The sequence below is a fragment of the Pleurodeles waltl genome, chromosome 12 (assembly GCF_031143425.1).
Source record: "Pleurodeles waltl isolate 20211129_DDA chromosome 12, aPleWal1.hap1.20221129, whole genome shotgun sequence".
Classification (NCBI taxonomy): domain Eukaryota; kingdom Metazoa; phylum Chordata; class Amphibia; order Caudata; family Salamandridae; genus Pleurodeles; species Pleurodeles waltl.
The window spans coordinates 41561302-41574825 of record NC_090451.1 but is presented as its reverse complement, the minus strand read 5'-3'; the positions used below and the strand labels follow the sequence as shown (position 1 = coordinate 41574825).

Below are 13524 nucleotides of genomic sequence, written 5' to 3'. Positions count from 1 at the left end.
CTCAGAGCATACACAGTCTTTCACTCAAGAATGGTGTGTTGTACATAGACTGGGACAACCATTATGGAGCACAGTGGGTCATGTTATCCATTGTCTTATCCATCCTGGGAGTACAAGAAGGAAAAGTTACTTACCCTCGGTAATGATCTTTTTTGGAGGATACTCTTTTCACCTGCAGATTCCCCATATGTTGACTATCCCCAGATGCCAGTCTGGATCCAGAATTGTTTTATAGCTCTCATATGCCAGTGGCAGGTGCCGGCTCCATCTCTATGCAGGAATCTACTCCAGGGGGGCATCACACTGGCTAAATAGCGCCCACCCTGGTGGACTGACTTCAGTTCCCCTTTTTAATTTTTCTATGCCCTCAGAAGATAAGACACTCCCAACGAGGTGCTGACTGTTGTCAGGACTTACCTCTAAAGGAAGACCAAAGCAGCCATTTCCTCTTTTTTGTGGAGCTTCTCTCTCAATGATTTTTAAGATAAGAGAAGGGGGATTTGGATCTCGGCCAAGATTGGTACCAAGCCCGACGGTCATCCCGCACCTGGGCCATAAACAGCTTGATCTCCCTCCAATTGATTAACTTGGGCTGCGTATTGAGATAGGAGTCACTCAACCATGTATCATGTTCAGAGCCCAGACACCACAAGCAAATGTCATGGGCCCCCATAAATGACATCTTTCCATCACAATTCCTACAGGGCTTGAACCCTAAATGTTTACTTGGAGACATCCCCACGCACTACATTAAAACTTTTGCCCCGAAAATCAAAAATCATGAGGAAAGCTCTCAAAGGAGACAGCAAGCTCTGAATCAGCGACAAGTAGGTGCTATAAAAAAGGGAAGGGTGTTAGGATGACAGGGTTTGTGATTTATCGATCCAGTGACCTCACAGTAGCGATGTTTCTGGTGCCGGTGCAGAGCCAGCCGCCACCACCGGCATGGAAGAGTTGTTAAAAGTTTCTGGATTTAGTCTGTCATCTGCAATATTTGAAAGGTGAACAATCTGTAGATATAAGAAAACATCAGAAACAGGAGTTTCATTTGTAGGGTTAATGAAAAAATGTCAAAAGGTTTCACATTACAGACTATCCATATTGTACAGAATGCCCAGTTTTATTGAATGAGGGCTCTTACATTGTGCCCAATTCCTTCACAATCAGCGGATACAACTCCTTGCAAAACACACAAGCTGAAGGCAACAATTCTTACTGTGTTTGGAAGTTTTTCTTGCAGCCGAAGGGGGTGTAAAAAGTTCTACATTGTGCAGACCAATTTCTGCCTTCTGAATCAGGCTTGTGACCTGACAAATTTAACATAGCTAATAAATAGTGCTTTAATGCTATAGGGTCGGATTTGTGGGGCTTTTGCTTACAGAATGCTTTGAAAGAAATGCACTTATCCCTGTTTTTTCAATAATGTATGTTTTATTTTGGATTTGCTTTCCTCATCTGTAACTCTTACACACCTTATCCCTTCCCTTATGCCCTCTCTACCATTATACTCTTGTGAACAAGATCTCGTTTGTTTTCCCCTCACTTTCACATCCTTACCTGCTCCTCATTACAATTTAACCTCACTCATACCCGCAGCCCCCACAGCCTCCCTTGTACTCTCCATGCCCCTCATACATTTTGCTTATATATTTTCTTTATTTCGTCACATCCTACTGCCTTTAATTTCTCCCATCCTAATTAACAATATAAATTGCAGTAGCCATGAAAATCAGACTACTGTGACCTATGTGAAGAGACCCAATGGGGGTCATTCTGACTCCCGCCGGCCGCGGTAACCGCAGGGCCGGCGGGAGCCGCCGAATGACCGCACCGCGGTCAAATGACCGCAGCGGGCATTCTGGCTTTCCCGCTGGGCTGGCGGGCGACCGCCAGAAGGCCGCCCGCCAGCCCAGCAGGAAAGCGCCTTCAACGAGGAAGCCGGCTCCGAATGGAGCCGGCGGAGTTGAAGGCGTGCGACGGGTGCAGTGGCACCCGTTGCGATTTTCAGTGTCTGCTATGCAGACACTGAAAATCTTAGTGGGGCCCTGTTAGGGGGCCCCACGACACCCGTTACCGCCAGCCAGGTTCTGGCGGTCAAAACCAGAACCAGGCTGGCGGTAAGGGGGTCGGAATCCCCATGGCGGCGCTGCCTGCAGCGCCGCCATGGAGGATTCCCCAGGGCAGCGGGAAACCGGCGGGACATGCCCATGGATGCACCGCCAGCCTGTTGGCGGTGCATCCGCGGTCTCCGGCCCTGACGGTAGTCAACCGCCAGGGTCGGAATGACCCCCAATGTCTTTGTCATTTTTTATGGTTTGAATTCCTTATTTTAGTGGAAATGGCACATATTTAGAAGTTCTCCTTCTACTCCTTTGTCGCAAGATTTGGCTTTAAGTGCCATGTGGGACAGAGGGGACAGTTTAGTGCAAGTAATACGTTTGTCTATTTGTGTTTTGTTAAATCTAAAGGTTTTACCATTAAACATGTCAGTATTCTTCATGACTGATATTTGAGAGATTTGCAAAGTTGATAAAAACAAAATGCAAAGATAACGTTTTTTAAAGCACTGTGTAAGGACGGCGACACAAGAATAGTGACTCCAAATAACTCAGGCATGGATAAGGGAAAGGATACGATAGCATAAAGATAGGGTTGTTATCAGTATGACCATTTTCCTCCCCAAATCAAAGTTTCAAATGCACCACAATTTGTAGTGTTTCACAGTATCCAAAAGCGGACTATGGTACATAAGAATAAAAAATAATTAAGTACATGTGCCATGCCTAACTAAGCAACATCTTCAAATTAAAAATAGTTGATTGTGGCTCCTGGAGTTTAAGGGACTGGTGCATCTATTTTTAAGACTTACTCTCTTGGCTTGGAAAATGTTGATTCTTCACATAACTGGTCTGTTTCCAGGCTCCGGGCTGGGGGGGCTGGGTTCTTGCCCTTTGTGGTTCAGAGCAACCAGTGACCGTAACCTCAGAGTTGTCAGATTCAGGCTTTTGGGGTGCAGAGCTCGTGGTCACTGGCTCTTTAGCCTTAGAGGGCTGTGGTGGATGCTTCCTAGTCTTAGAATCCTGAGAATCATGCTTGATAGGCTTTGAAGTAGGCTCATGAGGGTCAACAATGTAACAGCCAGGGTCAGAGTTTAGAAATATCAGAGGCTTAAAACCGGGTGGTTTGGTATCTTGGAGTTTTGAAGTCTGTGATTCAGAATTTTGAGGGGTAGCTTTTCCAAGATTGTTGGATTTCACTTGGTCAGAATTTTGGGCGAGGCGGATTTCTTTGTGCTTCATTTGATAAAATTTGTACGCTGAGCTACTTTCATCATTCAGAAACCTATGGAGAAGACAAAATAAAAACATGTATTGTTTCAAAATAGGAACTGTTCAGTAACACAAGATTAAATTGTAGTCGAACAATATCATAGGGAGCGTAAAAGAAACAGATTTTTTGCAATGTACAAATAGATGCAATTACAAATAGAAGACATGTTCGGGACTGTGAAGCAGCAGTAGATGCATCATAACAGCTGGCAGCATTTCGACAGGGCTATAATTTAGCAATTTGATTCGTCCAATAATAAATCAGCACAAGTGGTTATTAAAGATACTTATCTGTACTTATAGTTCTATTTTCCTGGCAAACGCAAGACTGCAGGGATGTAGCACAAGTTGTTTTCCATGACATAGTATATTGTCATTTGGCAAGCTGCCAAGCCAAAAATCAGCGAATCCATTGTTATTTTGCACATAACAGCTTTTATTTAGTAGATCCTTCCAGTGCATCTTGGAGCTTTTTAAGCTGGTACTCGATATTTCAAATTTGTTGTGACTGCGCACCAATAGTCCATCAATACCTCTTTTAGAGCTGGCCCTTTCAGAGCTTCACATGAATTAACAGCATACCAAGCGGTGTTTACCTGGGAGATAAGTGGTAAGTGTGATAGAACTGAGTCCATTAACCTTCCTTTTCTTAGGATGTTTTCTTAAATGCGAGGCTCCACCCTCCAAACAAGCCAGAGGGTTCGTGGATGCTCTCCCTTTGCCCTTTTTGAGTTTTTTTTTTTTTTTTTACACAAGGGAACCGAGCTTCATGTCCTATAATGGTGGTTGCAACTGAAAATATTCCATTGCGCCCAGCAAATAAAAGCCTTTAGGTCTGCGGACCAAACGTTGAGATTGTGGAATCTATCTATCTATCTATCTATCTATCTATCTATCTATCTATCTATCTATCTATCTATCTATCGATCTACATTGGTTTTATTGGTTTCAAACATTAGTATAACACAGTTCATACCCTATAGTGCTCACAAGTGTTTGTTCTCAAAGAAGACCACGATCAGCAATGGTACAATAAACAAAACAAAATAATCTAATTATATCCTGACACCGGGAAGGCTGTGTACAATTATAATTTGTGGGGTTGTACAGAGGACTCTACCACATGGACGATATTCTTGGAGAATTCAGGAGAACAGTGAGGTCTGACTGCTCATTAGTTAGCAGAAAGACTGTGAGCCATCCGCTATGAAGACCAGAAGAAGTCATGTAAAGGCACAATATGGTGGGGCTACCCAGACCACACTTCCAAGCTACAACAGGCACAAGACAACTTGATGGCCAAGGTTGCATAAGGTGGTCTCTCACCCCTTTTGATCTTGAAGTTCTAACAATTTCATTCCATAACATCGCCCTCACTCTAACTCCTGCCCTCTGTTGAAATGTAGTGACTGTTGCCCCAGCCTCTGCCCACTTTAACAGTTCTCACGCGCAGGACTGCAGGGATGTCGCCCAAGTTGATTTCCATAACATAGTACATTGTCATTTGGCAAGCTGCCAAGCCAACAATCTGTGCCTCTGGGTGCTAGCTTTACAGCCTGAACCCTCTTAAATAATCCCTCACCCTCTTACATGAGCCCAGTATATTACCCTCATGTATGTGAGAATAATTTCTACCAGTCACCTCCTGCGCTAACTTCCGGAGTTCCAAATTATGAGCACTACCGTCTTCCGTAAAACAACATCTGGGATAATATGTCATTTCTAAGAAGTCAGTCATGCTCGATGGATTATTTTAAATTTAGTACATTTAAATTTCACAATATGCAAGACCTTCAAGGCATATTTAATCATCATGGACCATTTTTGGGTGACACTCGCCTATTTAAGTTGTGTTCCCAGAGTTTCTTTAGTAGAGAGATGTCTATGTTAGATTGCTATAGAAAGATTACTGCTTTCCTAGCCCCTCCGTGTTAACATAGTGTACAAGGTAGGTCCTAGCTCTATAATACAGAACTTCAGATACCCAAGCTTACCTAATCCCATGGCTTCCAATGTACATACGCTTCGTCATTCATCAGTTTCCCACCCACACAGTTAATTTGTAAAAAGTATTAGTTTTCAAAGCCAAAGCTGCCAGACCCTCATTACTTCTATGGCCACACCAAAACAATGGGTTGCAAGTGTATATCAAAATGCAGCCCGTGTATAATGAAAAGCTTGTGACCTCTGGGAATCACTCCAGTGACAAGCTCCTCCTTTCAAAGTGTAGCCACCATAGGTTCTACTGCAAGGCAAATAGCTGGAGGGAGAGGGGGCACCATTGCCTTGTCCCTCTCTGCACCCTACAAGCCTAAACAATAACTTAGATTCTTGCTGTTGAGTAAGTTCTGTACACCATTTCCTTTAAAGACATTTTCCATATCAGATTACTGGCACTCAACAGAGGGTTGTTACTCAGATGATAAAGTCTGCAAATATTCGGTGGGGTGTTCTGTTCCTGCTCGGAATGAAACCAGACTCACGGGGATGAGTAAATTCCAGCAAAAGGGAACAAGGTCAATTTACTCACAGTTTAGGCAAGAGTTTATAGTCTATGCTTAGCACAGATAAAGGGTGCTAAGAGTCCACATCCAGGGGTCCCTACCAGGCGTCACTATGGCAACCACTATGGTCTTTTTTTAATGGTGGAGGGTACAGAGTTTGCGTCTCTAGAGGCCATGAACACTTCCAACAGTTCTAAGCAGCAAAGAATTCCAGGGGTAGACCATTTCTACCCATTGTCTTACCTGTGGCTAATCCTTCAACTAATGTTTTTATTTCTTCAACCATTATTGGGGACCCCAACTACAATTTTTGGTTAGGTGTTAACTGCTTCAATTGGGCATTACAAATGCATGCTCTTTGACCCTCTACGGTGGTTGCCTCGTTCTATTCACATAGCTTAGATTAGTACGTGTGCAGAGTCTGTTTAGTATCAGCTTGGGGTTTTAGCTGCAGCACTATCTGCCGTACGCAGGACAGTGTGTGGCATTTGTCCTTTATCTCATCTGATCGGCCAGGCAAGCATCCTGTATGCCTTGTGACCTTCTCTGTATCTCTTAGTAATGTGTGCCCAGTGTACTGTCTTTTTTGGTTTGTGTAAGTTGAGGGTGCTTTGATGCATTCGTGATAGCATCAGTTCCCTGTAGGTTTAAAGTGTTTCCAGTGTAACTCTGCTTCTTCCGTATTCAGTAAAACATTTCAAAGAAAATTCTTCTTACTGTCGACTTAAATGCTTCGATAGGTTCACTGTCCACGTCTGTGTCCACTTAAAAAAAAATGTGATTGTGGTTTGCAGTGCTTCTCTGTATGGCGCAAACCCACAAGCTGCAGACACTGCATCGGGGTCCTATTTGTTTTTACACCCCACGATTCCCATATGCAGAATGTGTGCAGGTGGGTAATGTGAATACCTGTACCATATGTCTGCCAACAACCAGCTGTTGAACCACCTAGAAAGCTTAGCTGCCAGGTAGGCAGCTTGAGTACCCGTAAATGCGAGTTATGACTTATCTAGGTATTTTGGACACCATTAAAATTGTGTCCCGAAACTGTGGTACATTCTGGATCACTTACCCAAGGAATTCAGGTTGTGCTGTGCTTACTGCATACATTTCACTAATCTGACTGACTGTCCAAGAGCTGTGTGTCTACCTTCGCTGCTACACATTTGATCGGTTTGAGTGGAGTTCGTGAGTCTAGCCAGATGAGTGTACCACTGTTGTAGGAGCAGTGTGCAGTGCCGGTTACCTGTCCCACCCACCTGCACCGGCTGCAGATTCTCCACCTCCTCTATTGTGAGTTACGCCTAGGGAAGAAATGCAATCTGGTGCCTCTTCTTCTGAAGTAGATGTATATGCTATGTCCATTCTGGAGGTGGGTGGGGGGTCCTTCAATATTTTAAAGGTCGGCTCGTGGACAGTCGGCAAATCCAGGTTAGGATTGTTCACGTATCTCTAACACTACCAAGCCCAAGTTTTGTAATGCTAATTATAGTAAACTACTAAGCGGACTGGCACCGAACCCAGCAGAGGCATTTACTGAGCACAGTTCTGGTCTCATGCTAAGTTTGGGAACATTCTGTTGGGTGTTGTTTTCTGTGACACAGAGCAAAGATTCCTTTGGGAGTTAAAATGGGAGATTTTTTTTTACACCCTTCCCTGACAAATATGAACGAAAACCAGCATGCCAAACCCAAACTATAAAATGTTTTAGAAAGTTTTGAGCAGATTTGTTAGTAGTAGTTCAAGGCCAAAGGATGGTTAGTTGACCACGATGATAACGCAATAGTGTATGGAGACTGTAATATTGGATAAATGGAGGTGATGGCCATGAGACACAGACGCCATTATCTATGTAGGTTTTTTCAAAGGGATAACACGTCATCTTATGATCACTCTGAGGTACTATCATTTATATAATTAATGAGAGCAGTGAAGGTACAGTAAGGAATTACAGACACACCCTTAAAGTCCAGTTGGGGGCGTGATTCTCAACTTATGACATTCTTCATTAGGTCTTTAATCTAGCCTTATGAAAAACCCTTCTTTGAAAGATTTGTTTAGCAGTTTTCTGAATCAGGCGTAGTTGGGTTTGGCCCCGAGAGGAGGATCCAGGGTGTTCAAAGGTTTGGCACAGCATCCCAGTGGTTGTCCTTAGTGTTTTGACTTTTTGTGGGGTGAAATGGGATCAAGTGTGATTGTACTGAACATAGGGATGCAGAGTGCAGGAAACGCTTGTAAATACTTCACAAATGGCAACAATGGTCTAAATCATGCCAATCTCGTTAAGTTTCAGAAATGTCAACATCATGGTGCTCCTACGCTACAACACAACTGTTGCCCTGATGTGAATATTCTAACCAGAAAAAAAATTCTGCTAAGACTAATTATACAAAGTAGCGGAGCACTCTACTTGGACATACGTTGTGAGCAAGGGCCAGGAGCATATGAATTGTAATCACTTTACTACCAATTAAGTATATATATATATATATATATATATATACAAATTAAGTACAAAGACAAGTTTTTAGTTAATTTAACAAAAGGAATTTATCAATCAAGAAGAAATCAAATCGACATCATAATGTTCCAGTTAATACATAGTGCTTAAAATAAGTAGCAATTAATGTCAATAAAATGTGGATGCTCTAGTCTGTATCGATGTTCTTGATCAAGTCGAGAGTTCAGCCGACACGTGTTTCATCCTTCTTAGAGACTTCTTCAAGGCTGATAACAGAAACATTTGTTCACTAAAGAGCTAGACAGGCTTCACAGAATAAAATTGTCAAATTGTGCCAAAACGAATAAATACCCATCACTAAAAAAGTGAATTTGTTAATTGTATATGCCATATATTTGGGTCCTTAATGATCAAAAACAAACAAATACCCATTGTGACAATCCACATTGTGACAGATCACTAGGAATAACAACACAAAGATCCATTCACCAGAAAAATATGCCACTGCAAAGAGAACATGAAAGGAGAGCCTATTAATGTGCCAGATAGCCCTATTCCAACCTGTGAAAAGATGCATGCCCTTTATAATGCTGCCTGCCCCTGGATAGAAGAAACATAATAGAACCACTCAGGTGCAAACATTTTATTCATTTTCTACATTGGTTTGTAGTAAGTTATTTTAAATGTTTTTTTTTTTTTATCTGTACAAAGGCATCCAATATTGTTTGTCTTTATTTTTTAATGTACATTTGAAGGTCATGAATATTATGCCTCCATTTATAATGACCCATAAAATCAAACATTATATCTATCTTACTACTTTGTTTCCTCTTTTTGGGTTATAAGGAAGAAATTAGTTACTTACCTGTAACTGCAGTTATCCAGTATTGGTAGCTTTCATAGATTCACATGCTTGGGTCTTTCCCGTAGTCGAAGTGGGAGTTCCACGGTATCTTATAAAGCAGTACATAACAATAATCATAATAACCATAGAGTTTACAATACAAACAGGCCTAAATTTGGTAGTCTGTTCACGTCGTTTTTTTTAATGGACCAAACTTGAACCATAACCAATCAGGCGACAGCACCCTCTAGAACACTCCCAAGAGAAGCTCCCTTCCTCAGATTTTCAGCGTGAGATTGAACTATGTTACTTGAGTCAGTAAAAGGGAGCCTCTAAGGGGAGGATGGTGGGTCGCATGTGAATCTATGAAAGATACCAATACTAGATAACTGCAGTTACAGGTAAGTAACTAATTTCTTATCCAGTATTGGATCTTTCATAGATTCACATACTTGAATCAGAATAACAAGCAGTATAATAAAATTGAAGTGGATGGAGGGAATGAAAGTATTTTGTTTCTCCTTTCTCTCGCTCTCTTTTCTTTTATTTTTATATAACCAAGTATCTATACCAATCATAGTATGAACATACTGTATGCAGAGATGTTGAACTTGGAACAGTATTCAGAAAATACAAGATATAGACAATAGCAATAGAAAACAAAATTCTACATTACCAAGAGGCAACTGCTTGGCCCACTGCTGCATCCGTCCTATGGGTGGCCTGAAAGCAATAGTGCTTTGCGAAGGAGTGGGTATTCCTCCAAGTAGCAGCACAGCATATCTGATCCAGTAGCACCCCAGCAAACAGAGACGCAGAGGTAGAAACTGCCCTTGTTGAATGCGCTCTAGGCCGTCTTTGTAGAGGTTTTCCTGCTGCAGAATGGCAGAACTGAATAGTTACTGATAGCCACCTTGCTATTGTTGACTTTGTTGCTGAAGAACCCAGATGCCAAGGTCCACAGGAAAGTAATAACTGATCAGATTTGTGAAACGTTTTACTTAGTTGAAGACAGAACTTAAGACACCTCTTCACATCCAATGTGTGGAGGGACCTTTTGCGCTGGAGATGTCGGATTAGGAATGTATGTCCGGAGAACAACTGGTTGATTCAGATGAAATTGAGAAGGAACTTTAGGAATGGACTTTGGATTTGTCTTGAGAATGACGAAATCATCAGTAAAACACAGAAAAGGTTGTTGTGTGGTAAAAGATTGAATTTCACTGACCCTTCTAGTGGAAGTGATCGCTAGAAGGAAAGCTACCGTCCACGTAAGGAACTTAAGACCTGCTTTATGTAATTGTACAAACTGAAGTTTCACTAGCTGTGAAAGTACAACATTAAGGTGCCGTTCAGTAGGAGGCAACATTACTGGAGGAAAAGCTCTGAATAAACCGCTCATGAACTGTTTAATAAGACGCGACGAGCAAAGTGAGGCGTGTCTGAAGAACGTCTATATGTCGATGCACTTTCACTGAAGAATGCACAAGCCCAGATTTTGCCAGCATTAAGAGGTACGGTAAAATTAGCTACACAAAGCCCTCATAAGGGTGTAAGTTGTGCTGTTGACACCAACAAAAGAACAGCTTCCATTTGAATCAATAGGTTTTATTTGTGCTGTCTGCTCTCACTTTAGAAAGTATACTTCTACATTCTGAGGTTATTCTGAGATGTTGAAATTCATGGAATTAAGGAGCCATGCATGCAAATGCAGTGACGTCGAATCTGGATGCAGAATCTCCCCCTGATGCACTGAAAGTAGCAGTGGAGTTGGAGGAAGGTGTATTGGTGCGGTTTCTGATATTAGAACAAGCTCCATGTACCAACATTGCCGGGGCCACTTGGGAACAATTAGTATTAGGCGACAAGGTTCTCTCTTCATCTTGGCTATGACCTTGGGAATCAACGGGATGGGGGGAAAAAGCATACACATAGATCCCGGACCATTGCATCGAAAGGGCATTCCCCCAGGACCCCGGGAGGGGATGCTGACCTGTGTAAAATCGGCATTTGGTATTGCCGTTCGTTGCAAATAGGTCTAGAGTTGGCTTCCCCATGTTGCAAAAATTTTGTCCAGTTGGGCTTGATTCAGTTCCCATTTGTGGTCCTGCTGAGTGCATCCGCCAGCGTGTTGCGCACCCCTGGAACATGCTCGGCTCTCAGAGAGATGTTGTTTTGTCAGACAGTCCCATAGTACCTGAGCTTCCTGCGAAAGTGTTAAAGACCTCGTGCCTCCCTGTTTGTTTATATAATACATGCTGGTTGTGTTGTCTGTCCGCACCAACACTCGAGAACCTTTTATCCTTGGGAGGAAAGCTTGCAAAGTGAAGAAGATGTCTGAGTTTTAGGCTGTTGATATGCATCAGCCTTTGGTGGCTTGACCATTTCCCCTGGATTTGCAGATCTTAGAGATGCCCTCCCCATCCTTCCATGGAATCATCCGTGGCAATTATAAATTGTTGGACTAACGGAATGAACATGAGACCTTGCGAAAGATGAGACTGGTGAGCCCACCAGGCCAATGCCTTTATTGTTTTTGGCGTAACCAGAATGCGATCCTCGAACAAACCTTGCAATTGGTTCCACTGAACTTGCAATTCTTCCTCCAATGGTCTCATTTTGAGACGTGCATTTAGTACAAGGTTGATGGTGGTTGATACCTAAGAGCGATTTGTACGACCTCACTGAAACAAACTTTCTTTTTTATATTATTTGGGCCAGAGATGCTAGGCAATCCGGTTGTTCCTGCGTACGGAAAGCTTTGTTCAGCTGCGTGTCCAGGATAGCTCAGAGAAAAATCATCCTCTGAGTGGGTATTGTGCAAGATTTTTTCACATTGAGCGTGAGACCTAGTCTCTGAAAAAGTGTAATGCAATCTTTTGTCGCTGCTCAAGTTCCTTGCGTAGTGGACGCCTTCAGAAGCCAGTCATCTAGGTATGGAAAGACCTGGTGACCCTGCTTCCTGAGAGCAGCTGCTACTGGAGCCAGACACTTGGTGAATATGCGAGGAGCGGATCTGAGCCCGAAGGGAAGGACTCAGAACTGATAGTGAGGACCAGCCACTGTCAATCGACGATATCTGCAATGTTTGGGATGGATGGGGATATGAAAATAAGCGTCCTCCAAGTCTAGAGATGTCATATAGTCTCTGCTGTTCAGAAGATTTAATATGTCTGAAAAAAGTGATAATTCTGAAAGTTTGTTTGCGGAGGTACTTGTTGAGATGCCGAAGATCTAGAATAGGTCTCCATTCCCCTGTTTTCTTTCGCACAAGGAAAAAACAGGAATAAAATCCTTTCCCTCGCTGAGCCATTGGAACTTTTTCTATTGCTCCTTTGAGAAGCATCAATTTGACCTCTTTTTTCAATAAGTGAAGATGAGGGGAATGTGCCCCTTTTGGGGAAGTGGTTGGCAGCTTGACAGTGAATTCTAAGGTGTGGCCATAAGCCACTATGTCCAACACCCATTGATCCGAGGTGATAGTTTTCCAATTATGGGGATATCTGGATGTATTTGCCCCTACTTGATATTGGAACAGGCGAGTGGCTGGTACGTCTACTGGGTCATTGCTTGCGTCCTGTGTCTCTGGGCTGATGCGAAGGCTTCCGACAGGATCCTTGCCTAGAGAAACCAGCCGTAGTTGGTTGGCGATACGACTGTGATGGTTTGTATTGCTGGTAAGGCTGAAACGACTGGGAACGGAAGTAAGATCGTCTATAGGAGGAAGAGCCACGTCGCCTTGCCCCTCGGAAAGGTAGCCTTCTGTATTGTAAAGAGCCAAGGGACTTAGCAGTGTCAGTGTCCGTTTTAATGGCAAGAAGGGCCTCATCTATATGCTTGCCAAAATGCATGTCCCCGTCGTATGCTGTATCCAAAATCTTTGTTTGCACTTCAGGTCAAAATGAAGTGGCTTTCAGCCAGCCCTGGCGCCTCAGAACAGCAGCGCCTGCCAATTGCCGAAACCCAGATGAGGCTATGTCCATGGCATTATCAATGATCTCAGAAGAGGCTTGCTCTCCTTCCTGCAAGATCTTCTTTGCTTCCTGACTATGCTCCACAGGGATGAGTTCAAGCATAGGCTTGATATCGGACCACATCTGCCTATCATAGCGTGCTAGGATTGCCAAAACATTAGCAGCTCTTACTGTAACGGCCGACATGAGAGAAAACCTTTTTCCTATTGTGTCAAGGCGTCGACCATCTCTATCTGGTGGCACTGAGATAGGGGCTGCTGGATTTTTAGAACGTCTCTGTGCAGCCTGTGATATCACAGAGTCCGGCCTAGGGTGCCATGTGAGACATGCAGGAGCATCATATGGAGCCCTGTATTTCTTGTCAATCCATGGCAGGACCGGTGGCACCGTAGCTGGGTTCTTCATAATTGTG

At 43.1% G+C, this 13524-nt stretch overlaps 1 protein-coding gene across 2 annotated transcripts in view; it reads right to left on the bottom strand.

Annotated features, from left to right (window-relative positions):
- Positions 1-13524, bottom strand: part of LOC138267477 (uncharacterized) — a 229616-nt gene that overhangs the window by 55002 nt on the left and 161090 nt on the right. For both annotated transcript variants that reach the window (XM_069216446.1, XM_069216445.1), the window contains exon 10: positions 2870-3342. In XM_069216446.1, coding sequence (XP_069072547.1) covers positions 2870-3342 — 473 coding nt within the window. The remainder of the gene's footprint in view (positions 1-2869; positions 3343-13524) is intronic.